Source organism: Mustela lutreola, chromosome 8 (genome assembly GCF_030435805.1).
Source record: "Mustela lutreola isolate mMusLut2 chromosome 8, mMusLut2.pri, whole genome shotgun sequence".
NCBI lineage: Eukaryota > Metazoa > Chordata > Mammalia > Carnivora > Mustelidae > Mustela > Mustela lutreola.
The window spans coordinates 146,314,704-146,339,405 of record NC_081297.1 but is presented as its reverse complement, the minus strand read 5'-3'; the positions used below and the strand labels follow the sequence as shown (position 1 = coordinate 146,339,405).

At 47.4% G+C, this 24,702-nt stretch overlaps 1 protein-coding gene across 6 annotated transcripts in view; it reads left to right on the top strand.

The window, feature by feature from the left end:
* The window catches only part of EFCAB6 (EF-hand calcium binding domain 6), a 219,775-nt gene that overhangs the window by 1,230 nt on the left and 193,843 nt on the right, over nt 1-24,702 (top strand). For 3 of the 6 annotated variants that reach the window (XM_059187199.1, XM_059187200.1, XM_059187203.1), the window contains exons 2-5: nt 31-222; nt 5,683-5,789; nt 16,441-16,589; nt 24,398-24,609. In XM_059187199.1, the coding sequence (XP_059043182.1) occupies nt 5,719-5,789; nt 16,441-16,589; nt 24,398-24,609 (432 nt within the window). In that variant the 5' untranslated portion in view covers nt 31-222; nt 5,683-5,718. The remainder of the gene's footprint in view (nt 1-30; nt 223-5,682; nt 5,790-16,440; nt 16,590-24,397; nt 24,610-24,702) is intronic. The other 3 variants (XM_059187204.1, XM_059187201.1, XM_059187202.1) reach the window with 1 other exon arrangement.

Here is a 24,702-nt window from a genome sequence, read left to right as displayed (position 1 = left end):
CAACTTTGGCCCTTTCCTGCCCTTTCACAGGCGCCCACCTGATCCCCCATGCACGGAAATCTCTCCAGCGCCCACGCTGTGACTCCTGCAGCTGACCGGCACATGGACATGGAACCAGCTCCAGGACGATGTTCAGGGGGCTGGTGCCTGCCCGGCGCAGGAAGCCACTGGGAGGCCACTGGCTGTTGACAGGACAGCCGCTGTGATACAGCTTCTTCGCAGGTGTGTATTGAGGTTGTATCGAATGCTGGAGGTCAGCAGTCGGTGTGCGCCCCCGAAGGTCTTCCTGGATGGCTCCTTCGCCTGCCAGGATGGTCCAATGTGCCGTACGAGGCGCGTGAGGAAGTGCGAGAGGCCCAAGATGCTAACGCTGCCTCCCTCCCTTCAGATACCGCGAGTGAGCTGACCTTTTTGCCAACCATATTTAGGTATAGGCCTGCACCATCATGGAGATTGGATTCTTGTAACTCTTAAATATTAATACACCTTCATCGAAATGCTACACCATTTGGAAGAGGAGCTTCAAAGGAAAGAGACGTGTTTGAGAAAAGCCTGTAAACAGAGAGAGCCCATGAATATGTTGTTTCTAGCCCCAAAGAGCTTTGGTTTCTACCCTTTGCCTCTTGGTTTTGACCTTTTACTGTCTCTTTCCTGGTTGACGTTGTTTTGGGTGCTCTGGTTGTTTTTCTTCTCTATACCTATTTATCTGTAGTTTTATGACTTCTGCTTCTGCTTCTAGCCCTACGGTGACCACTGCGACTCCTGGCTAGTACTTACCGAGCACTTACTGTGTTCCAGGCACCGCCCAGGGCCTCGCATCCTTTTTTAAGTTTAGTCCTCACTACCTGTTTCCAAAAAGGAACAGTTCCCATTTGGTAGTTGAAGGAAAAGGGACTCAGGGAAGTTAAAGGCCTTCCAAGCTGAGAAATGGTAGAGTGTGCCTTGTACCCAGGATTGCCTAATGGCAGGACCTCTGTGTTCTTGACTCATGCTTCTCACACTCAGATATTTATCTGCTCCCTAAGTCCCCTGAGGCTTGGAGATGACGCCCAATAATACGTATAATATGGTAAAATAAACACATGTTCACCAGGATCGCGGAGACTACAAGTAGAACAGGAAAGTAACATCACGGCGGCGGGGGTGGGGGAGAAAGTATTCCGACTGTCCGTAATGGTTAACACAGTTAGGGTGCAGACTTAGTTGTGAGCTTCTTGTTAACTCAAGAAAAAAGAAAATGGTCGCGGGGGAGTTGAATTTATTTTGTTCAGGCAAATAAAACATTTTTTAAAAAAGATTTTCTTTATTTATTTGAGAGAGAGGGAGAGCAAGTGAGGGGACGGAGAGGGACAAGCAGACTCTGCGGTGAGCACAGAGCCCAGTGTGAGGCTTGATCTCACGCCCCTGAGATCATGACCTGAGCCTAAATCAAGAGTCAGACACCACTCAGGTGGTTCACCTGAGTGAACCACCCAGGTGTCCCCGGCAAATAAAGCATTTTAATTCATCTGGAAAACTAAAGCTTTTGTAACATGTAGGTCTTTATCACAAAGGCTGGGCAGGGCTTGGTTACTACAAGGACTGAGGAGTAGGCTCCGGCTTCTCAGCGGTTAGGGAGAGAATGTGGACTACTGAAAGGACTGTGGATGGAAACTGTTTTCAGTAACACCTTCTCAGTTTTATCTCTACCCCCCGCCCCCGGGGCTTTGTAAATGCTGGTGTCCTGTCCCCTGGGTCCGTTCCAGTCATTTGTTTGCTCACTTACTCAACAGTTGTTCACTGAGCACCTGCCGTGTGCCACTGCAGTGACGGTCATGTCACTGTCCTGATACTTTTCTTGCCTCCGCTCTGTCACTTTCTATGGCTGGGTTTTTTCCTGGACTGACTTTGGTTTGCCTTCCCTTATGGTTTTTATAAAACCCTGAGAGGATGCTCACCACTTACACTGTGGCTGCCCACCTGCTTCTGCGCCTCTCGTGTGTGTTCTGTACCTTCCCAGGACTTAGAAAATGATGGCAGTTACCAAATCATGAGTACGACCCGCTCTGTGTCCGCTGCTTTGGGTAAGGTTATCCATGACCCTCCCGCAGCGTGGACAGCGTGGCGCTGAACGATTTTTGGTTCCCTGGCCCTTTGAGAAGCTGGGGAAAGCAATATGTCCTCTCTCTAGAAAGTTCATTCCACAACACCTTTGCATTTAATCTCCGAGGGTTTGAAGGTCTGCGAAAGCACACACGTGGACCGTGTCCCTAGATTCCAGGTTAAGAATATCTCCTTCAACGAGAGACGTTGTTTCCATGTTGAAGATAAGGAAACCAGGTCAGGAAGAGGTTAATTAACTTGTGAGTTGGACGGTAGGTGGTGGAACCAATTAGACTGACTCTAGGCTCTCTGTTTTTTTCCCATTGTCCAGAAGTGTAGATGCTCCAGAAATGACTGACGGGGTGTATGGAAGGATAAAAAGAGAACTTTCTGGGGTATATGTCCCAAAATATGATAAAACATCCATATGATACCAGATTAGAGAAGGAGAAAGATTTTTCTCAAGTATTCGGATTTAACTGCCAAAATCTTTTTGTTGCTTGCAACTTTTTCCAAGTGACAATCTCTTCCCCCGCCCCCACCCCGTGATACTAGTTCCAACAATTTTTGCTTCTGATGCCATTTCTGTTTGGCTGCACACATTTCTTACTCTCGTGTTGAATTATGTTTTCTCTGGATGCCAAGGCAGATGGATGGCACTTTTGTTATGATTCTGTTATAAATAGCATCTGTTAAAAACTGGACATTAATACTTCTCTGGCAAATAAACAAATGTAGCAGGGAAATAGCCCTCCAATTTTGGTTGCCTGTGGCTGAGAAGTGTATGTGATGGGGTCTGTGACTTGGTGCTTTTGGTGGGGGCATTGGTTTTATGAGCCTTCTTAATTTCTACCTCACCAAGTTCTGAAGTAATTTTTTGGTTAAGGTTCTATTTTGAGGTAATCTCTACACCAAATGTGGGGCTCGAACCTACAACCCCGAGATCAAGAGGCACACGCTCCACCCCCAGAGCCAGCCAGACGCCTCTAATGTCATTGATGAGTGTCTCAGAGTTCTCTTTATTTGGAGAGCCTAAACTGTGGGTGGCGTGAAGCCAGAGATGACCTACACGTCCGAGTGCTGTGCTCCTGCCCAGGGCACGACTCAGCTTCTGGAACCAAGGGTAAGATTAGCCCAGCCTTCTTGCCCTCACCATACTAGGTGTTGTCTGCTGTGGTCCATCGAGAACAAAGCTCAGTGTGTTGAGTGTGAAGCGGTGAGATCAGCCCATTCCTCCACTGGAGGGCTCACCGACCAGCAGGGGCCATGGATAAACGGCCAATAGAAAATTCTGGAAGCAGAGAATCAGAGCGCACAGAGTAGTAGGGCTAGCAAAGGAATGGAATTACAGTACCTTAGACCTTTTCGTCCTTTTCTTCATTAAATAAAACACCCGGCAAAACAAAACCATGAGACCAGATTCTCTGTAAAAGCTCAATTAGTTTCAGTTAAAGAAGATAGGAAGGAAGCAGGAGGGACAGCGCCCTCCGTCTTGAAGGGTGAGCTGCAGGGGGCAGGCCAGAGGGGTGGAAGGAAATTGTGGCAAAAGCATGAGCCCGAGCTCGGGTGGGGAAGGACAGGGCCTCTGCGGAGGTCTCTGTGAAAATATAGGCTACATGGAGCGCTGGTACCTTGTGGTCACTTAGGGCCGGTTACTCGTGATGGGAATGAAGGATCTTTCCCCCCACAATCAGGGGTTTGACTTCAGTCTGGATGCTTTGGAGAAGTCTTGCATTTTTTTTCCTCTTTTAAGCTTAAAAAATTTTTAACTCTTTTTAAAAAAGTTGCGGGATCAGTACAGAAAGTTCCTCTGTGCCCCCAGTCTTCCCCCTACCAACCCCGGATAACATCGTACAGAAGAACCATAGCACAGCCATGGGAATCAGGACAGCACTAGGGACTAAAGCACGGACTGGATTCAGGTCTCACTAGTGGGACATGCACTCATTTTCTTCTCGGCACGTCATTCTGGGAGATTCTAACACATGTATAGTTCCGCATGGCATGTTTTTAAGGCAGGGAAGAACACAACTCTCTGTGTGCGTGAGAAAGACCGATCATGGCAACGGGGAGCATGGGTTAGAGGGAGAAGGGGGGCCTGGGACACATGTGCAGGGCTGTTCCTGTAACACACAGGAGTGAGGGCGAATGCAGCCATGATGTTAGTGGTGGGGAGAGGCAGGGAATAGTAGATCGAAGAGTGTTTTACAAGTAAATCGACAGCTCTTGCCAGCTGCTCAGAAAGAGAGCTGGAGGCCACAGTTAAAGGCAGAGATTTCTGCCTTGACTTACCAAGGTTTAGGAGCGGAAGCAATTTCATTCATTCACTCAGTGAGTTTAAGCACCCTTGGCCGCTAGTTCCTGGCCCAGGATCCGGAGGTATACAGATGATGTGAATTCACTTGGCCCTTGCTTTACAGCCCTCTTTACAGAGACAGGCATTAACCGAATACTCATGCGGATAGGTAAGTCATTCCAAACTAGGCTGAGGGCTACGAAGGAGAGCAGAGGTCGCTGTGGAAGTGTGTAATGGGGACATGGTTAGTGGGGGGGCGCCGAAGGAGGCTCCCTGCGGAAGTGTCATTTGTACTGACGTCTGAAGCATTGGTTTTGGGGGGCAGCAGCAGCAGCTCCTGGGAACTTTCCAGCGAGGCATGTTCCCAGGCCCCCACCATCCCCATGATCTAGATCTAGGATTGGGATCTGGAGCTGGAGCCCAGCGCTCTGTTCCTAACAAGCGCTCTGGTGGCTCTGATGAGAACCAGTGATCTTTGCAGGGAGGAGCGCATTAGGCAGGCCCGAGAGAAGGATGAGTGGTCTGGGGACAGGGTGTTGGGGGGGGGGGTGCTACCGCACTCAAAAACAGAGCTTCCACGTAGGAAGGCCACATCAGAGGGACGACCAAGGGTCACTGTGGCTGAGGCTCAGGGAACTGGGAGAGGAAGACAGCAGGAGGAGCACGGAGTCCTGCACAGGCTCACGGCAACCGTAAATGACTTTGGTTTTAATTCTCAGGGCAATAGGAAGCAGTTGGGAGTTTTTAAAGCAAGGAAGTAACATGAGGACATCAGTATTTTAAAGTAATTATTCTGGCTGATGTGAGGAAACTAGAGGGGGACCACAGTAGGCTTACATGTGTGATATTGTGTATTTGTGTGTGTGTGATATGGGCAGATGAGTGGTGGTCATACTGTGCTGACGTAAGTTCACTCCCCTGGGAAACCTACAATTTAGTATGAATTCATGTAGAGGACCTGCCTGAGGTTGTGTTTTAAGATTTTATTTATTTGACAGAGAGAGCGCTCGCAGGGAGAGCAGCAGAGGGAGGGGAGAACCATCTTCTCTCTCCTTCCTGCTCAGTAGGGAGCCCGATGCGGGGCTCGATCCCAGGACCCTGAGATCCTGACCTGAGCTGAAGGCAGCCGCTTCACTGAGCCCCCCGGGCGCCCCTGCCTCAGGCGTTTGATGAAATTCTGCAGGAGCTTGCAAAACCCGTTGATTATTCTGCAGAGCCGCGGGCTCCATTCTTGCAGCCTGCTAAGGTAAATAAGAAAATCTGCCTGCCAATCTGTGCTCACTCATTGCTCTCTTATTTTTCAGAATCCACAAATTCAGAAGTCATTAATTTTGAAGGAAATGAAACGAAGTAGCACCAAAATGCATGAAGCCACAGTCAACAGCACAAAATCCTGCAGCACCAAGGCCAGGTGAGCTGCCTCTGTCTCCTGAATGCCGGTGTCCACCAGCGGGACCGAAGGGAGTGTACGGTGTCCACTGGTGGGGTCAAAGGGGGCGAGTGCGCCCTACAGGGCTGGGTGTATGACCTCCCTGGAGAGAAAGTGCTTTACAGGCTGATCATGATCCTGGGATCGCTCCCACCCCGTTTGTGTCATTCATGCAAAAGGTGCATACTAAATGCTGATTTGGGAGCCAAAATGGTCTCAGAACTTACACATTTATCGTATTCACAAGCATCAGCGTATACATCTTAAAGCTGAATGTCCTTAATTCGGGGCTCTACGTGATGACAGAGACTCAACAAGTCTGGGGCCATGGAAGCGGGCTCCCCTGCGGGGGGACCGCAAGCCGGGTTTGTCCGTGGCCGCATATGCTCCGTTCGCCCGATAGGTGGCAGCAGCGTCAAAACTTTCGCTGAACTCCGGAGGGGAAAGCATCGCGACTCTCCCTTGCCAGCATCCTAGGACTTGCTCCGCGTCTACACTATAAATAGGATGTGTTAAACGCTCCTTGTCTGCTCACAGGAGCTGGAGGAGAGCGCGTAATGGTTTCCAGCTCCTACATTTTAAAAGGCTGCCAGGGAAACGGTTTCTGAGATGGGAACAGCTGTCTGACAGCCGACGTGCGGTCAGTTCTGACACAACTTGGTTGTCGCCTGTTGCCGTGTCTGCCATCGTGTTAGGCGTGGGGGTGTCTGAGAATGGTCATTAGGTAAGAGCGAATTTCTGTGACACTTCCTGACATTAGGTGTTTGTGTCTGGGATTGGGAAAGCACGTCGCCAACAACATGGTGTAAGCTTTTCCTCCAGGATCTGTGCTCCCACTGAGAGAAGTTATCCCAAAACCACAACACTCAGTTCAGTTAAACTTGACCTTCCTTAGTTTTTGGACCACCGTGATCGGATGTAGCTCCTGGTATCGTGACGCTAATCATCTCAGGGGAAGACAATTACAAGGGCCTTAGGTGTCGATTGAGAGCTTTTGGGCCACGGTCACTGGTTCTCGGGGGTGGGGGGGGGCTGAGAGTGAGGAATCAGGGGTGATGCTGAAACTTAGGCCCTGGGAGGCAGGAAAGGAGGAAGATGACCCTAAACGGGTCCAGAAGTAGAGGGACGAGTGTGCGTGTGTGCGTGTGAGTGTGTGTGTTGGGAGGAGAATGCTGTTGCGTGACAGGGCTGAGAACATCCTTCATGCATTAATTTGAGAAATATTTCCAGTTACCTTCCGGGTACTCTGGGGCTGGGGGCGCAGAGGCGTAAAAGCCCCATTTTATGTCACGGAGCCTGTAGTCCGCGTTGTCATTCCCCACACTTGACTGGGGCTTCCAGCCGTGGGAGAGCGGTGCCAGGGAAGGACCAGCGGTGATGAGAGGCCGCACAGGAGCACACAGACAGGGTGATCGGGGAGACCTCTCCGAGGAGGTGACGGTCATACCCAGGTCTGTGGGTGACAGGAGTTCGCTGGGGAGAGAGGCCCTGGGCCGTAAGAGGCCAAGAGGGGAGCCTGAGGAAGCAGGAGCTGAGCTAGGCCATGGCTGCCTGGGGGCCCCATAGGCATGTTCTTTCCAACATGCCACGAGATGTTTATCAAAGAGCATTTAAAATAAAAGAGATCGCTGCCCCCCCCCCCACGCCACGTAGCTATTTTCGTCCCATGTTGTGGACCCTGTTCACACGGGAAAACACATTTCTTTATTACTGTGTTCATAGTGTCTACCCCACAGAGCTTTTTCTCTTAACATTGTCCTAAACACGTTTTTCTGTTTCAATATATTTATAATCATTATTTATACTACTCCGTTAAAGCATATTAATGTTGAGAGGTTTGTGTTAAATTTCGAATTTGATTTCTGAGTGTGTGGGGGTCTGTCTTGTAGCGTGTGTGTGTTGGGGGCTTAGGCTTGGAATTTATGCTGCAGGAGAAGGTACTGGTTAAAGTGAGGTCCGGGAGGAAGGTGAGAGCCGTGTGGGGCTGTGGGGACAGCGTGAGTGGGGGGCCCTTGGTGGAGGATGTCTGTGGCTCAGACTCGTGGGGCTGCAGGCCCTAGAGGCAGGTCACTTTTTAACCACAGATTTTTCTGCTAAATTGAATTCAGTTGACTGGCTAAATTGTTTTTTACGATACCCTATCATTTGGAATATATTTCTAAATCAGCTTGCATTCTTAAAATCCCTATGTTTAGAACAGTAGACGAGGGGTTGCCAGCAGAGTCTAGAATATTGAGGGGAATATGAGGCTGAGATGGGGGAGGTGGCACAAGCCCCGGAATCCTAATATATGATTAGATTATTATGGAGATGATTTGCTTTTAATTTTCTACATGTTCTTTTGAGTAGGTTGCAGAAGTGTTAGACTGGCAAACGCAAGGTGTCCCTTCTAGAATATTGACAGGGTTTTCATATTATTCTATCAATATATGCAAACTTCATTGTTCTCATATATTTGTTTTTGTGAGAAGGCACACAAGTCACTCATGCATCTGTGCAAGTACACGCACACACATGCATGCACACGCGCGGGCACGTGCTCGCACATACACACCCCTGGCACAACTGGGCAAAAAGCCTAGCATTAAAATCAGCAGAGCTCAAGTCTGGGCTTCATGAGTGAATTTGGCTCTTATTTATCTCTTTTCTTTTATTTCCTCTCCAGTTTAATTTCCCCACCTCTAAAAATATGGGTAATGGTATCTGACCCGAAAGGTCGCTACAAGTTTGATGTTTAACGGAGGGTTTGCAAGATAGCTGCTCAGTTATAGCTAGGCAAATCTACTAGAATCACTTCAGTTTAACATTTGTGATCTTTTACTTCATTTTGATATTGAGCAGGAGACTTTACAGAGCCTCCTTCTAAATCTGTAGACTCATACATCAACTTCAGGGTCCCCTAAGCACTGGCCTCAGCCTGTTAAGGCACACATGGCCGGGCCACCACTCCCAGAGTTTCTGACTGGCTGGGCTGGGTGGGACCTGAGAAAATGCATTTCTGGAAAGGTTCTAGGGGATGCTGATACTGCTGGTTAAGGGACCACATTTTTTTTTTTTAAGATTTTATTTGTTTATTTGACAGATATCACAAGTAGGCAGAGAGGCAGACAGAGAGAGAGGAGGAAGCAGGCTCCCTGCTGAGCAGAGAGCCAGATATGGGGCTCAATACCAGGACCCTGGAATTATGACCTGAGACAAAGGCAGAGGCTTTAACCCACTGAGCCACCCAGGTGCCCCAAGGGACCACATTTTGAGAACCACTCTTTAAAGCTACATACGTGTCTGTGTGTCTGCTTCAACCGCCTTTCAAAACTATTTTTTTAAAGGTGCAAAGGAAATACATTTCAAAATAAAAAACCAGTAATAATTTAAAAAAACTCATGTTATATCTTCCTGAGGAATCTACAGATGGACTAGCTCTTTCCCCGTTGAGGTGACCTGAGGACGGCATCTCTTGGGAAAATTCCCGAACCCCGGAGAGAGAGTGATTTAGTCCAGGTTCTCAGCCACTCGAGGACAGGAAGTCCCTGCATTCCTACCCGCTACCTCAGAGTCCTTGTCCATGCAGTGGGGATATCTTCACCTGTGCCTGAAAAACGTGGCGTTCTCCGAAAAGTCCGAGTTCAGACGGTGAGCTGCTGGAAGTCGGGGGGTTCATACTTCTCCTTCTTTCCCTCCACCTGCGTCTGCACGGGGCCTGCCGAGTTTGCCGAAGAATGAGCGGGCCGCCCGAGGATAGTTGCTTGGAAAGATTTCATCCCATGACTGCTGAGGTCTGTTCGTGTTGTCAGACCTACCTGGGTCTGGCGGTCTGGAACTGGAGGAGACCCACCAGGTCATCCAGACCGTCCTCCCGCTGGAAGAGGATTATTCCCTGCAGCGTGCTCAGTAGCATTAGGAAGAATTACTTTTCATATGATTATTTTTTTTTTATGCTGTCTTCAACTAAGTGTTTCTTGAATTGAACCGCTTTGTATTCAAGTAATAAAATGCACAACAGGCAGTACATTTCTGGGTGATTATCTCACTCCTCAGGTGGTGTAATAAGGCACGAGGCCAAAGCCCTGGCGTGCCTTATTGTTATTAGGAAGGGAATTTATGGATAAAATAAAGCAAGTGGTTATTTGCATCAGCAATCACTGCAACCAGGAATGCAGTTACAGCGGGGCGTCCCCGCGGGCTTGCAGAGCAGGGGTGAGGCTGGGGGACGAGCGTTCCTCACCAGCCCCGCAGCTCGGGGAGCCAGAGCCACGTCCTGCAAGGTGCTTGTTAGGGGTTGTGTCAAAAGCAACAGGAAGACCTTGGTCATGGTGACTGGATGAACTTGACCCGTGGGACGAGCTCTCCTCCCAGACCTGGCTCTGGTCTCACCGGCACCATGGGAAGCCCAGTACGTGCTTGGCTCTGAAGAGGCTTTGGTGCTGGGTTTTCCTAAATCTGAAGCATATTCCCTGGCTCTGAGTTAGTCCCCAGTAAGGGCTCATTGAATTAATGTCTTTTTTTTTGTTCTTGAAATTCTTCATGAGCCTGAGTTTCTGGTCTCTTCTCTTGCTCCGGCCTGTCCGGTGATACTGGGACTTCCCATCACCTGTGGGGCTCCACTCAGAGCAAGATGTGCACGTGGTGTCCCTTCTTCCAGCACATGCTCGCCCCTTCCTGGATCCCACTCACTTTTCCAAAGCCCTGCCCCCAGTTACATCCAAGGCTCTGCCTCTCCGGGGCCTGGCCCTTGAGTTCCTGCCCACGGAGCTCAGATGTGGTCCTCCTGGTGGTCCTCCTGGTGGTCCTCCTCCTCCTCCCATCCTCCCCGGCCTTCTCTTCTGGATGGCTTCTCACTTCGTCCTCTCCCGAATCCTAGACGCCTCTCCTGTCCTCACTCGCTGCTGATGGCCCGACATCCTGTTTCATGGAGGAAACAGACGCGAGCCTCAGGGAACACCCTACCCTACCTGCTTGTCACCGTGTCTGTGTCCTCTGCCTTCTCCTTTGTCATGAGCCACGGACCAACTGTGCTCCTAAAAAAGGCTGATCCAGGAGATGAGATCCTGTCTCCGCTGGTGAACCCATGGAACTGGCAGCTTCTCCTTTCCGTCCTGCTTTATTATTTTTTGCCTACAGAGAATCGCTACTGGGAGTATCCACTCGGGAGCCCCCATTCTCCTGATTTAAAGACATTCTTCCTTGACCCTCCCGCCCACCCCAGGCACCACGTCGTTTCTCTGCTTTACAGCTGGGCTTCTTTCCCTCTGAGTTTACTTGTGACTCACTTAGGCTCCCCCACAACTGCCCAGTTCCCCCAGTATGGCGTGTCTTGGGGTTGTAGGTACCACCCATGGGGCTTAATCCACATGATTCTTGGTCCTTATCTTCCCTGCTGATCACTGTGGCGTTTGACACCATCTCCCCCTCTTGAAACCTGTTCCTCACTCGGTTTCTGGGACACTCCAGTCTCCTGATTTGCTCCGTTCTCACTGGCCGCTCTTTTTCGTTTTTTGCTAGTTCCTCCTCATCTCCCTGGACTCTGAAGGTTGGAGTACCCCCAAAGCTCGGCTCTGGCATGTTTTGTCTTTTTACACCTGCTTTCTCAGGGGGCTGACCCCATCGTGCCTTATATCCATTGTATGCGGACCGTCCCCACACTTGCATCTTCAGTGCTGGTCTCTTCCCCGGAACAAAGGCTCATATACCCAACTGCTTATTCAGTATCCCCCGGGGAGGTTAACAGATGTCTCCAACTTAACACGTGCAGAATGGAACCCTTGATCTTCCCCTCCACACCTGTCCTGCTTGGGTCTTTCTCATCTCAGTTAATGACTACTCCTTCCAACCTTTCTCCTGCGTGCCAGATCAAACCTTAAGAAAATCCAACTGACCCTGCCTTCAGTCTGACTTTTCCAACACTTTCACCGAAACCATCTTGGTCCAGGCCACCATCTTCTCCTGCACGCATAATTTCGGTGCATTTGGTCCCCTCTTTCCTCCCCTGCCCCTTTAAGTCTATTCTTGATATATAGCCAGAGGAATCCTTCAAATGCAAAGGCAGATCATTACCCTGCACGCAACTCTTCTCCGCGTGTAACCCTCCAGAGGCTTCACATATCACCCTCAGAGAGAGACTCATTGTCACAGGAGCCCACTCGGGTCCTCTGTCTGGCTTCCTCTTGCTTCTTTGTCCTCTTAATGGCATTTTCCCCTTCCTGGTCTCTGATCTGTGCTCAGTGTTATCTGTTCTCTTCCCCAGCTCCATTTATCTTCACAGTACTTGTTCACAGGTGTCATTTACTTAATTACTGTTTGTCCTCCAGTACTAGAATATAAGGCCCATAAAGCCCATGATTTTGCCAGTTTTGTTCATTGACCCCCAGACTTCTAGAAGGAAGTTCAGTAAATGTATTTTGACTATATGAACACATACCAAGCCGTGTTCTTCTAGAAATTCACCCGTGCTGTGATCCTAGGGTTCAGTTAAACTTAATCCAGTTGAAGGAAGATGTATGTGGGACTCTGCTGACCCTCACATGGCTTCAGCCCTGGTATGGTCCCTGCCCACAGAGACCTGTACAAATGAGACAGGTCTAGACCAATAACATGCCAGGCAATCAGGGACTGCCCAAAGAGAGGTAGACCAGAGCACCAGCTGGTGTGTATTTCTTACACATTAAAGAAAAAATTCTGATTCATTTCTTGAACTCTGTAAACTTAAATTCTTAAAATCTAGGGCTTTAGAGCTAGTTTGATTCTTTATGCTGATATAGTGCCATGCACGTCCATCTGTTTTTGAATATTAAGTAATTACGCACTTACATTTAACCCTGAAGTCTACTAGGAGAAAATTCTTCACTAAAACTTCCTTGTAGAGCTAGAGCTGGATACCTTTTATTTCCTTTTCTTACCTAATTGCTCAGCTAGAACCTTCAGTACAATGTCGAATGAAGTGGTGAGAACAGGCATCCTGTTCCCCCTCATTTTAAGGGGAAGGCTCACTGCTTTTGTTCTTCTACCCTTCCGTGTGATACTGACTGTTGCTTTTTCACTGGTGCTTTTTGTTGGGTCAAGGAAGTTCCCTCCTATTCCTAGATTATTGAATGTGTTTATCATGAAACAGTATAAGTTTTTGTGAAGTGCTTGTTCTACATCTATCGAGATGGTCATGTTTTCTCTTGATTGTCTTAATGTGGTGTATTATAGTGATTGGTTTTTATATGTTCAACCACCCTTGAGTTCCTGGGATAATCTTACCTGGCCATGACATCTAATTTTTTTACATGGTGTTGGATTCCATTTGCAAGTATACTGTTGAAGATTTTTCCTATATTCCTAAGGAATATTAGTCTTTAACTTTCTTTTTTTCTGATGTCTCTGTCTGGATTTGGTAATACTGGCCTCATAGAATGTGCTAGGAAGTGTTCCCTCTTACTCTTTTTTGGAAGAGTTTGTGAAGGATTGGTTGGTTTTTACTTATTCTTCTTTAAATGTTTGGTAGAACTTAACCAGTGAGCCCATCTGGTCCTGGGCTTTTTTTTTTTTTTTTTTTTTTTTTTTTTTTGTGAAAGTTTTTGACTTCTAGTTTAATCTCTTTACTTGGTGTAGGTCTACTCAGATTTTCAGTTTCTTCTTCAGTCAGTTTCAATAGCTTGTAGCTTTCTAAGAATTTTTCTAGTTGGTGTAGACTAGCTGATTGGTGGGCATGTAATTGTTCATAGTATTCCCTTATCCCTTTTGTTTTGTGAGATCAGTAGTAATATTCTTTCTTTCATTACTGATTTTCGTACATTGAGTCTTTCTCACTTTTTTATTGGAGAGTCTAGGTAAAAATGTATCAGTTTGCCGATCTTTTCAAAGAACTACCTTTTCATTTTGTTGGTTTTCTCAATTTGATTTATTTCTGTTCTGATCTTTATTATTTCCTTTATTCTGTTTATATGGGATTAGTTTACTCTTATTTTCCTAGTTTCTTAGGGAAGGAGATTAAGTTATTACCTTGAGGTTTTCTTCCTTTTAAAAACACTATAGGTATTTACAGCTATAAATTCCCCTCCAAGCACTACATTCCCTAATTTTTGGCATGTGTGCCTTTGTTTCTATCCACCCAAAAGTATTTGCTAATTTCAGTTGTGATTTCCCCCTCTTTGATCCTTTGGGTTAGTTAAGAGTATGCTATTTAATTTCAATATGTTTGTGAATTACTCAATTTCTTTCTGTGATGGATTTCTAATTTCATTCTAGTGTGGCTAGAGAACATACTTTGATTATTTCAATATTTTAAAATTTATCAGGACTTACTTTATGTCTTAACACATGATTTATCCTAAAGAATAGTCCATGCGCACTTTAGAAGAATGTATATTCTACCATTGCTGGGTGGGTGCTGGTTAAGTCTAATTGGTTTATGATGTTGTTCAGGTCCTCTGTTTCCTTGTTTTTCTGAATAGTTGTTCTATCCACTTTAAAGAGTAGGCTTTGACATCTTCAGATGTTATTGCTCAAGTGTTTGTTTCTCAATAAGTTTTATTGTTTTTTGCTTCATGTAGATTGGGTCTCTGTTATCAGGTGTGCATGTGTTTATGTTACCTTATTTATTCTTTCTCTAATAGTTTTCTTTATGTAAATTTGCATTTCTGACATATCATTCTTCCTTTTCTTTCTTTTTTTTTTTAAGATTTTATTTTATTTATTTATTTTACAGAGAGAGATCACAAGTAGGCAGAGAGGCAGGCAGAGAGAGAGGGGGAAGCAGGCTCCCCGCTGAACAGAGAGCCCAATGCGGAACTCGATCCCAGCACTCTGAAATCATGACCTGAGCAGAAGGCAGAGGTTTAACCCACTGGGCACCCCAGTTCTTCCTTCTTTCTGAAGAATTTAAATTTTTTTTTTTAAAAAAACAGGCCTGCTGGTGTCACATTTCCTCAGTTTTTGTTTGTCTAAGGAAGTATTTATTTGTCTTTAACTTTTGAAGGAAAATTTTGTTGGATATAGAATTCTAGATTGGTGCATTTTTTTCTTTCTATACTTTAGATATTTCACCCCACTCTTTTCTTGCTTTTATGGTTCCTAAAGATAAGAATGTATGGGCCTTTCTTTCTTTCTCTCCCCCCCCCCCCTTTTTTTTTGCAAGTCTCAGAAATTCTTTGTTGGAAACTAGACACTTTAAATAACATGGTAATTTTTCAAATCATATTCGTTCCACTTTTCATGTTTTGGGTTTTGTTTACTGACCTTTCTAAACTAACTTTGTGAAGTCTGTATATTTTATGGTGGACAACCACTGAAGTGTCTGACTGGTTAATTGAGTGGTAAGCTCATGGCTGGACAGAGATTTCCTTAAATGGCTGCAAACAGTCATCTTCCAGGCTTTGCTGAGGGGCTGTTGGTGGGTGCTGGCACTTTCTTCAGTCCTCTGCCAGGGAGTTTAAAACTCTTTCTTTGGCTTCACTTCCTGCTTGTGCAGAGCCTCAAGGTAAACCATAGGTGAGACTATAGGGCTGCTCAGTTCTTCCTGAGCACTCTCACTGCCCTCCGCATGTTAGTGGCTTTCTAGATTCTAAAGAATATGTGGGAGCTTCTCAGAGCCCCTGTGGACATCTCATTCCCCAGATTGCCCTTTAAGGTTTTTGGTTAGTCTGTTATTTGCTCCATCTATTATCTTGTGTCTCAGGCAGCTAGAAGGTTTTGTTTTGTTTTGTTTTAAGATTCATTTATTTGATAGTGAGAGACACAGCGAGGGAGGGAACCCAAGCAGGGAGAGTGGAAGAGGGAGAAGCAGGCTTCCCTCTGAGCAGGGAGCCTGATGTGGGGCTCAATCCCAGGACCCTGGGACCATGACCTGAGCTGAAGGCAGAGGCTCAACCAACTGAGCCACCCAGGTGCCCCAGCAGCTAGAAATTTAGACAATAGTCATGTCTGATTTTTTTTTTTTTTCAACAAATGCCTTTCAATAGTTTCTGGTAATGGGGCTTGAAGGAGCTCCAGCCCTATTCTGCCCTTTCCAGTAATGGGCAGGCTGCTAGGTTTTTACTGGAATTGCAGGCTTTTGGTTTCAAGGCCACTCCTGATTTAGGGGCCAGGTCAGGGGGACAGGGGAGTTGAAATGCCACAGAACTTGATGTGTGTACTCAGGTTCTGCCATATTTCTTGACTAAGGGATCCCTAGATTATTTCAAACCTTTGGTTAATTTCCAGAGTTCTGAGAAAGTTGGTTCTGACCATTTTTGCCTGTTTTCTTACAACTTTCACGGAGGAGAGGATTTCCAGAGGTTCTTACTGCGCCATTTTTGGTGCTGTTGTCTGCTGCTCTGCCTCTGACGGTGCTGGGTATGCAGTGAGAGCGTGGAGAATCCAAACCTTCCACCCTCACTGCCCACTGAAGAAACGAGTCAGTGGTAGTCAAAATGCTGATGAATTTTCCTATCTGAGAACTTCCTTATTTTCCCATCTTTGAAAACTATTGGATCTGCTAAAAACAGGTATAAAATCACGATTTTGTGTTTATTTTTGGAAGAGTTTTTTTTGAACATTGGCAAGAAGAACATTGAGAGCCTCTGGCTGTCCTTTCAGAAAGGGAATAGATAGGAGGTCGGCCACCTTCCTAATGTGTGCTTGAAGATAATGTAATCTGTTCTCTTTTATGTCACAGGGATTTAATGCACAAAATGGCAAATGTAACAGATTGGCATATTTCGTATCCTTACACACGGAAGTTCATGAATTTAAGACCTCACTCTTCACCATGTAGAGTGTATTCAAGGAACGGTTTCCAAAATATGCTTAGACCTTTCTCTTCGGGTGAGTATCATGAAGAAAATCCACCAACAGTAGGCTCTGTACAAAAGCTTCGCCTCTCATTTAACCATAGGCGATAGAGCTACAAAGTAGATTCTGGTATTGTCCCTATGTTCTTGATGGGGAAACTGAGACAGAGGGTGATCAAACAACTTGCCCCAAAATTACATAGTTTTGAAGAGACAGGGTCAGGATTTGAGCCCAGACAGCGTGATTCCAAAACCCGTGGACATAGTACTGTGCTGTCTACTAGATCTCCTCACTTAGTTTTTCTTAATTAGTAGACATTTTTTTTTGAGCAGTTTTAGGGTTACAGAGAGATGGAGCCAAGGAACAGAGAGTTCCTGTACACTCCTCACTCCCCACCCCCAGTGTCCCTCATTGTCAACGTCTTGCATTATTGGTGACGTGCCGTTCTCACCGCAGATGAGCCAGTATCCGTCCATTGTCATTAACACAAGTCTGCCGTCCAAGGTAGAGTCTGTTCTTGGTGTTGCACTTTCTCTGCGTTCTGATAAACATTTACGGACACATTTCCAGCATTACAGTATCACACAGAATCATTTCACTGCCCTAAAAATCCCCTGTGTTCCACCTATCCATCCCTCCCTGCCCCTAGTCTGGGCAACCACTTGTCTTTTTACTGTCTCCATAGTTTGCCCTTCCAGAAGGTCCTAGAGCTAGAGTCATGCAGTATGTAGCCTTTTCAGATGGGCTTCTTTCCCTTAGCGGTGTGCAGTTAAGGCTCCTGCCTGTCTTCTCATGGTGTGATTGTCTACTTTTTAATCTCTGAGTGATATTCTCATATATGGATGTACCACAGGTCGCTTATCTCTTCTGATAGAGAGTTTTTGGTTGCTCTCATGTTTTGGCAACCATGAATGAAACCTCAATAAGCATTTTCGTACAGGTTTTGGTGTGGATGTAAGTTTTAAACTCATTTGCATATCTCCATTTTAAAGCGCTAAAATTTAAGATAATTATTTCCGTGAAGTGTATGTCATTTCATCCCCCGCTTCCTCCTTTCCTGACCATCTTCTGAGCCCCAATATGTGACAAGAACTGTCACAGGTACTGAGGATAAAGAAATGGGTCCAGTAGAGGACCTGCCCTGGAGGCGCTCACAGTCTAGAGGTGGGATAAAGAACTTTAGTTGTGTGTTTGTCACACGAAGTGAAAACGGTGGGCGTATACCCTGTGGTGCCAGGAGGCCTCAAAGGGGACACAGGCAAGGATACACTGAATTCCGCCCTGTGATGGGGGCAGGCATTGCAGTCAAGTCTGTACTGGACACCGTGTTTCCTCACCGGGCAAGGCTTGAATCACGCGGTCACAGCCATCTACCGGGGAGCCTGGAAATACAGACCTTGGGATGCCGGACTGTCTCCCCAGATTTCAGGGTCTCTGGTTCTACAAGAGGAGGGGGGAATGGACAGTGGGGGCCGGCTAGCAGCTTCCAACACCATTCCGCAGGTCTGTGTGTACACTGGACTTCGGACACATCTCAGTTTCCCTTTTGTACCTAAAGAGAAGTCCGGGGTGAAGCAGGATTGCTGGGTCAGAGCTGTTGCCACTGAGGCTCTCGAGGAGCTCCCCCACACTGCCCGTCAGAAGTTCGTGCCTGGGCAGCCCCAGGGGAACATTGGAACATGTTTGTCTCTAAGAATATTCTCAGTTACATCTTGTCCATTTGATATGCAAAGACAACATTCCGTTGTGATTCCATGTGCCTTTCTTTGACAGTCAGGGTAGCCACGCTCCTCTGGTGTGTCAACTTCCCGTCTGTCTTTTGTGAACAGCCTCACTGATATCCTTTGCCCGTTCACCTGCAGTGGGTCTTTCCAGGGCTTCATAGGTGCTCACTCTGTAGGGAAGATACTCCTCCGTCATCTGCCTTCTCGTGCCGTCGGCGTCTGTTTTCCCCTTTGTCATTTGCCTTCCATCCTTACTGATGGTAATTGTCAATACTGAATGATTTTTTCTTGTTTAAATGAAAAGTCTCCTAGCACCACCTGTCCCCCCAGAGGTGGTCAGTGGGAAGCGTTCGGCGGGTCTCTCTCTCATACCCGCACGTGTACGTGGAGGTGACATATTTGTGTAACTCACGTATTAAGTAAGCATGGCTCACAGGGTGAACCACAGATATGAGACCCCCTGTTTCCTTAAAAAAAATTTTTTTTAAATTTTATTTATTTGACAGAGACAGAGAGATCACAAGTAGTCAGAGAGGCAGACAGAGAGAGAGGAAGGGAAGCAGGCTCCCTGCTGAGCAGAGAGCCCAATGCGGGGCTTGATCCCAGGACCCTGAGATCATGACCTGAACCGAAGGCAGAGGCTTAACCCACTGAGCCACCCAAGAGCCCCTAAAATGTTTTTTGCTTTATGTTCAAACATGAAGAATTTTGGTTGACCCGACTTTCTATTCACCAGGCTTTTCTCCTATCACGTACAGTCTGTCGTTAAGCAGATCAGATGAGCTTTTCGCTTCTGATACTGTATTTTTAATTTCTAGCCTTGCTGTGGGCTTTCAAAAACAGTTTGCTTTTCTCTGCTGAAATCCCCCCTACACGCTGCGTGTTGTCAAGTTTTCCTGTAATCTCTTGAATGTGTTTACCGTTCCTGCCTTAAATACCTGATCATTTCTCCATCTGTTCTCTCTCCTGATCTTCTGTTTTCTGCTGTTGATTAGGTCACCTTTTCTCATTTCATTTGTCTTATAATTTTAAAAAAGACTGAACAGCAAATATTAGTGTGAAGCCCAGTGGAAAGAGAAGTGACTGGTCAGGCCAGGAAAGGGAGCGCCTCTTCTCTCTGGCTTCCTGTGAGCTGGCCGGGCGCAGGCTCGTCTCGGACTGAGCTGTGTCCAGATGTGGTTGCGGTTGCCCCTGGTTTCTAATACTTCTCTTCAGCAGGTCTTGACATCTGAGCCCGGCTGAGATTTCAGGACTTTCTACTTCTTTACAGCCCCCCTGCTGGTTTTGGAGGATTTCTGGGGGGTTCTCTTTGTCCTCCAGAGGCCTGTCTTTGCCCTGCTGCCTTACCCCGAGGCCACAGTGGGCCACTGAGATGCGCTCTGGGAACGCCCGGGGTCCTTAGAGGGCCTCGGCTCCATCCTCCCCTCCGCCCATCCTTAGCCTTCGGTGAACAGCTTACACTCCCGTATGGGCCTGCCCTCCTGGGGCCACATCACGCAGCTCTGTGCCTCGCCCCCAGCTCTGGTATGCCCCTTGAACCCCCACGGGAAGGCCCGAGAGGGCGGCCACCGACTCGCTCTGTGATTGAGGCCCCGGCCTGCGAACCCATCACACCTGTTCACCTGTGGTCACCAAGCAGCATGTTCTTTTTTCCTCCCCTCAGTCTGGAATGGATGTGCTTTACTTCCTCTGACTCTGCAAGGATAAAAGCGTCCTGGGTCCTTCCTCTCTGAGGAACGCCTTGTCCTCTCTGGAATTTAGGTTCTTTGCGCCCCTCAGTTCTCTCCGTGGGTTTGAAAACTATATAGTTTAGCTCATCCGACTTGTTCTCATCCTGAGGATGAGAGTGACAGTCTGTTGTGACTTTGTATATTCTAAACGGATGTAGACAATTTTGTTAAATTGCCCTCCAGGAAGATTTTATCAGTTTCTACTCCCACCAGCGGGTTATGCAAGTTCGGTTAGTGCTTTCATTTTAAAAAATCTGGGAAGGTGCATTAGGCACGTGAAAGAACAAGTTTTTCCTTCAAATGTCACCGAGTGTCAAACAGTATTTCTGATACATTTAAAGTAGAGTTATTGATTGCAAAGATGGGGCTTCTTGGAAGGCAACTAAAAGTACACCAGAGGAGTCTGAAAACAGATTTCCGGGTGGACTTGACAGGAGCGCCCAGCCCCTCATCCACAACCCTGGAAGCAGGAGGAGCAGCTCTGGGCTGGGTCAGCAGAGGGAGAAATCTTGTTCCCCAGCCCATGTGGAATCAGGCGGCTCCTCCCTATGGATCAGCAGCTTCTGGGAGCCCAGCGACAGTCAGGAATGGAGAGGGGAGCATGGCAGGACCCCTGGGAGTCTTGTGGGGGATGTCAGACTCTCCTCTCCCCGAGCTGTGTGCTTAGTCCTCTCCCCCGCATCGGCCCTCTCCCAGGTGAGCTGCTGCTTCCACATCCCTACGAACCATGGGTAACCAAAATGAGAGCCCCGTTCGGACTTGCCTCCTGAGCTCCAGATCAGATCTCCAGTGGCCTAGCAGACCTCCCTGCTTGGATGCGCCATCTGCTGGACGTCTCGGACATGGGCCCGCCAACCCGATCCCTTGATTCCTGGGGTTCTCCGTCTCAGTAAATGGCACCATCATCTACGTAGTGTTTCCGCCCAGCCCCCAGTTAGCCTTGGTTTCCTCCTGCCTTGCCCCTGCTGAGCCAGCCAGTCAGCAAAACCTCGTCTGCTCTGGGTCTAGACTGCCTAATCTGTCTGCTCCCCAACACCTCGCACCCAGGGCTACCCCCTGATTTAGGCCACAGTCAAGTCTTCTTGGATCCTTGGAATTGCCTCCTCTCTGGGCCTCTGTTCTCATTTCTTGCGCCTCTAGAATCGACTATTTAGCAGCTCGAGTGATTTGTGAACACAGTATATGTTAGAGGCGATCACTGCCGTGCTTCAACTCTCCAGAGCCTTCCTGTTGCACATGGAAACCCCGGTCCGTGTGCAAGCGTGGAAGCGTCACCTGTCCCGATCTCAGCAGTTTCTGCCCTCCATCTCACGCAACACACATGTGCTCTGTCCACCCTGGCATTTTGCTGTTCTGGGTACATCAAGCTCATTGCGGCTCAGGGACCCTTTACCTGTTGCTGTGTCCCCTCCAGCTTCCCGTCTGGCTGGCTCATTCTATCATTTTGGTTCAGCTCATCAAGCACCTCGAGAGGACGTCCCTGACTTCACCTAAAACAGCTCCCGCCTCTCTCTACCCCGTTCTTTCTTACTGTCCTATAATAGCTACCACCACCTTTATTCATTTATTTGTCATCTGCTGCTTGTCGATCCTCTCCCCTGCACATTCTAAGCTTGTGACGGCGGATCTCACCTGTCTTGTTCACTCTAGTCCTTCAGTGCCTAGAGCAGTGGCTGAAATAAGATGGAAGCTCAGTAAATATTTTTTGAATGAATGAATTCTGCGTTCTTAAAAGTCAGTGTTTCATGGGGCTCCCTTCTTTTCCAGTGTGGCATGTGTCCCCCATGGCTTCCACGTGGCTGGTTTCCACACCTACCCCTCCAGCGCCCCCCATTTCTGATCTCCAGATTTATACATTCACCTTCTAAATGGACAGCCCTACTTAGAGATCACAGCCTGAATTCATGAACTTTCCCACAAACTTGTTTCTTTCCCGTTCCTGCTATTAATTGCTGTATCTGAACTCCTCCACACACAGAGGCTTGGAATCGTGTGTTTTGCTCTCAGATCTGCAGTGTGAGCAGGTCACAGGGACAGCTTGTATGTGTTCTAGGTGGTTCCATGGGGGAGGTACGAAGGCAGCAGGTAACGACCCCTGGGGCTGGAGTCATCAGAAGGCTGGCTCCCTCTGTGGGGCTGGAACTTCATCTAGGGTGTTGGCCAGACACTTACCTGTGGCCGCTCTGCATGACTTCTTGACTTCCTCAAGGCATGGAGATCTCTTAAGATCTTAAGATCTCTTAAGTATCTCTTAAGGACGAGGCACAAGCTGTGGCGCCTTTTGTGACCTCATCTTGGAAATCACATAGGATCATTCTGCCCTAGCTACAGGCCCACCCAGATTCAAGGGGAAGGAATATTGCCCCACGTTTAGATGGGAGGAGTGTTAGGCTGGCATTGTAGGAAAAGTCCGTGTTTGGGATCTTGTGGCAGTCATCTTGGAAAATGCCATCTGCTGTGGCCTGCAGCCTTCCCTTTCTAAGCAAAGGGTGTCACCACCCACCCAGCCGCTCACACCGCATACAGGAGGTTTATCTTCTTCCACTACCTCACCCTGCATGTGAGGAATGGAGGTTCTCTGGACTCTACCTGGTCTATTTCAACTTCTGTTTTATTCACCCCTACTTTACCCTCCATGCCCACCACGGTAGTGTAGACATCCATTAAGACACACTTGAGCAGGCTGCAGTTCATGTCGCCTTACCGCCACTGCCCTTCCCTTTCTGTCCCTCCTACATGTGATATCAGAGTGCAGTTTAAGAGTGAAGATTAGGGGGCGCCTGGGTGGCTCAGTGGGTTAAAGCTTCTGCCTTTGGCTCGGGTCATGATTCTGGGGTCCTGGGATTGAGCCCCGCATTGGGCTCTCTGCTCCACGGGGGAGCCTGCTTCCCTTCCTCTTTCTCTGCCTGCCTCCCTGCCTACTTGTGAGCTCTTTCCCTGTCAAATGCATAAATAAAATCTTAAAAAAAAAAAAAAAGAATGACAATTAGGTGATGTCATTCTCTTGATGGAAGTCCCACCTTGATGTCCCATGGCCAGAGTGCAAAGCTAGACAGGAGCACCAGGGATATGGCTCCTGCTGACTTTTGCCGTCTCATCGCCAAAGCTGATGCCTCCTCTGCATCTCCCTTCCCCGCTTTGCCTCGACAGACTGTCTTCCCCAGCACGCCCACTTCCAACCCGTCTTATTCTCGGGAATACCCAAGTTCTAGTTGAAGTATCACTTCTTCCTTCCAGGCAGCTTTTCCTGAGACCTTCAGTCTGTCACCCCAGACCAGCCACTGTCTTTTCTCTAGTGTGTTCTGGTCATATACGCCCCTCCCCGGGGATGCAGTGGGCCTTGTGAGCGAAAGGCATCCCCTGCACCTGGGGGGGGGGGGCTCAGTGAGCATCAGGGAAGACAAACATTGGTGACAGCTTATGCCTGAAAGGTCCAATACCTTGGTAAGAAATTCTCATTTGAAAGGAAGTAATTGCAATCATCCTTCCCTAGCTCCTGCTTGTGAATGAGTTTATAAAAGATGAAACTGTTGAAGACATTTAATACACATCCAGAATTTACTACGTAAGACAGAGCTACTAAATAAACTGTGGTCACCAAGCCTTTGCAATCTCATAAATAGAAGAGATTTACCAAACTACCTGTATTTTTAGCCTCCTCTTTCTCTGGTAGGTTATAAAATATCAAAAGGGAGTAATCACATATCCCTGCCTATGAAACTGGTCCTTACCGTGAGTTGATTTGTAGTTACTGTGTTTCCTTGTTTCTATGGCTCTTTTGTCTTAGACAGAGGGGAGGGAGGCCGAGGTGTATCAGCTTTCCTCTGGTGACACGGGGACCCCGGGACCTACAGCACCGTGGCCCCACTCAGCTGCTTTTCTTCCCAGGAGGTGCAGAACTTCTGGAAGCTTATTTGGTGCCTTTTAACATTCTCCCGTTACCTCTCAGGGGCTAGCCATTCTCATCTCTTCCTTGTCTTAGAAAGGGAAATGATCCAGATTAAGAATTACATATCTTCCCCTCAGAAATTGGCAAGGGGATAGAAAGTGAATATGATATTTTAAAGATTTATTTGAAATGATATTGTTCATAACTGAATTTTATTCCAAAATCCATGTTCCTTGCTAGTCATGACACATGTCCTGTGTAGGGAGGATTATCTTTGCTCTATTTTTCCTTTTTACCATCATTACTCTCATTTTACATGGACCAGATTTCAGAGGTAAAAAATGACTGCAGACTTGCCATCACAAGTCGTGCAATGCTTAGACGCGAAGTACCGTAGAAGAGTGTTTTGGAAGTTTGTTGGATTCTAGTCTGCAGCGAAGTGATTTTTGGGATCTTTGCCTTAAGCACGTCTAACAAACATCTCTATCTCTCTCATAGCCACAGCTATTGCAAATCCAATACTGTCCTTCTTAGATGTTAAACGGATTTTGTTTCAAAAAATCACCGATAAAGGAGATGAGTTGAAAAAAGCCTTTGAGCTGCTCGACACCAGTCACAGCATGACGGTGTCAAAGAATGAACTGAGAAGAATTATCACAACCTTCCTGATGCCTCTCACTAGAGAGCAGTTTCAGGATGTCCTGGCTCAGGTACAGTATGCACAGCGACTTAGAATAATAACCCAGCTATGGGGGCGCCTGGGGGGCTCAGTCGGTTAAGTGTCTGACTCTTGATTTCAGCTC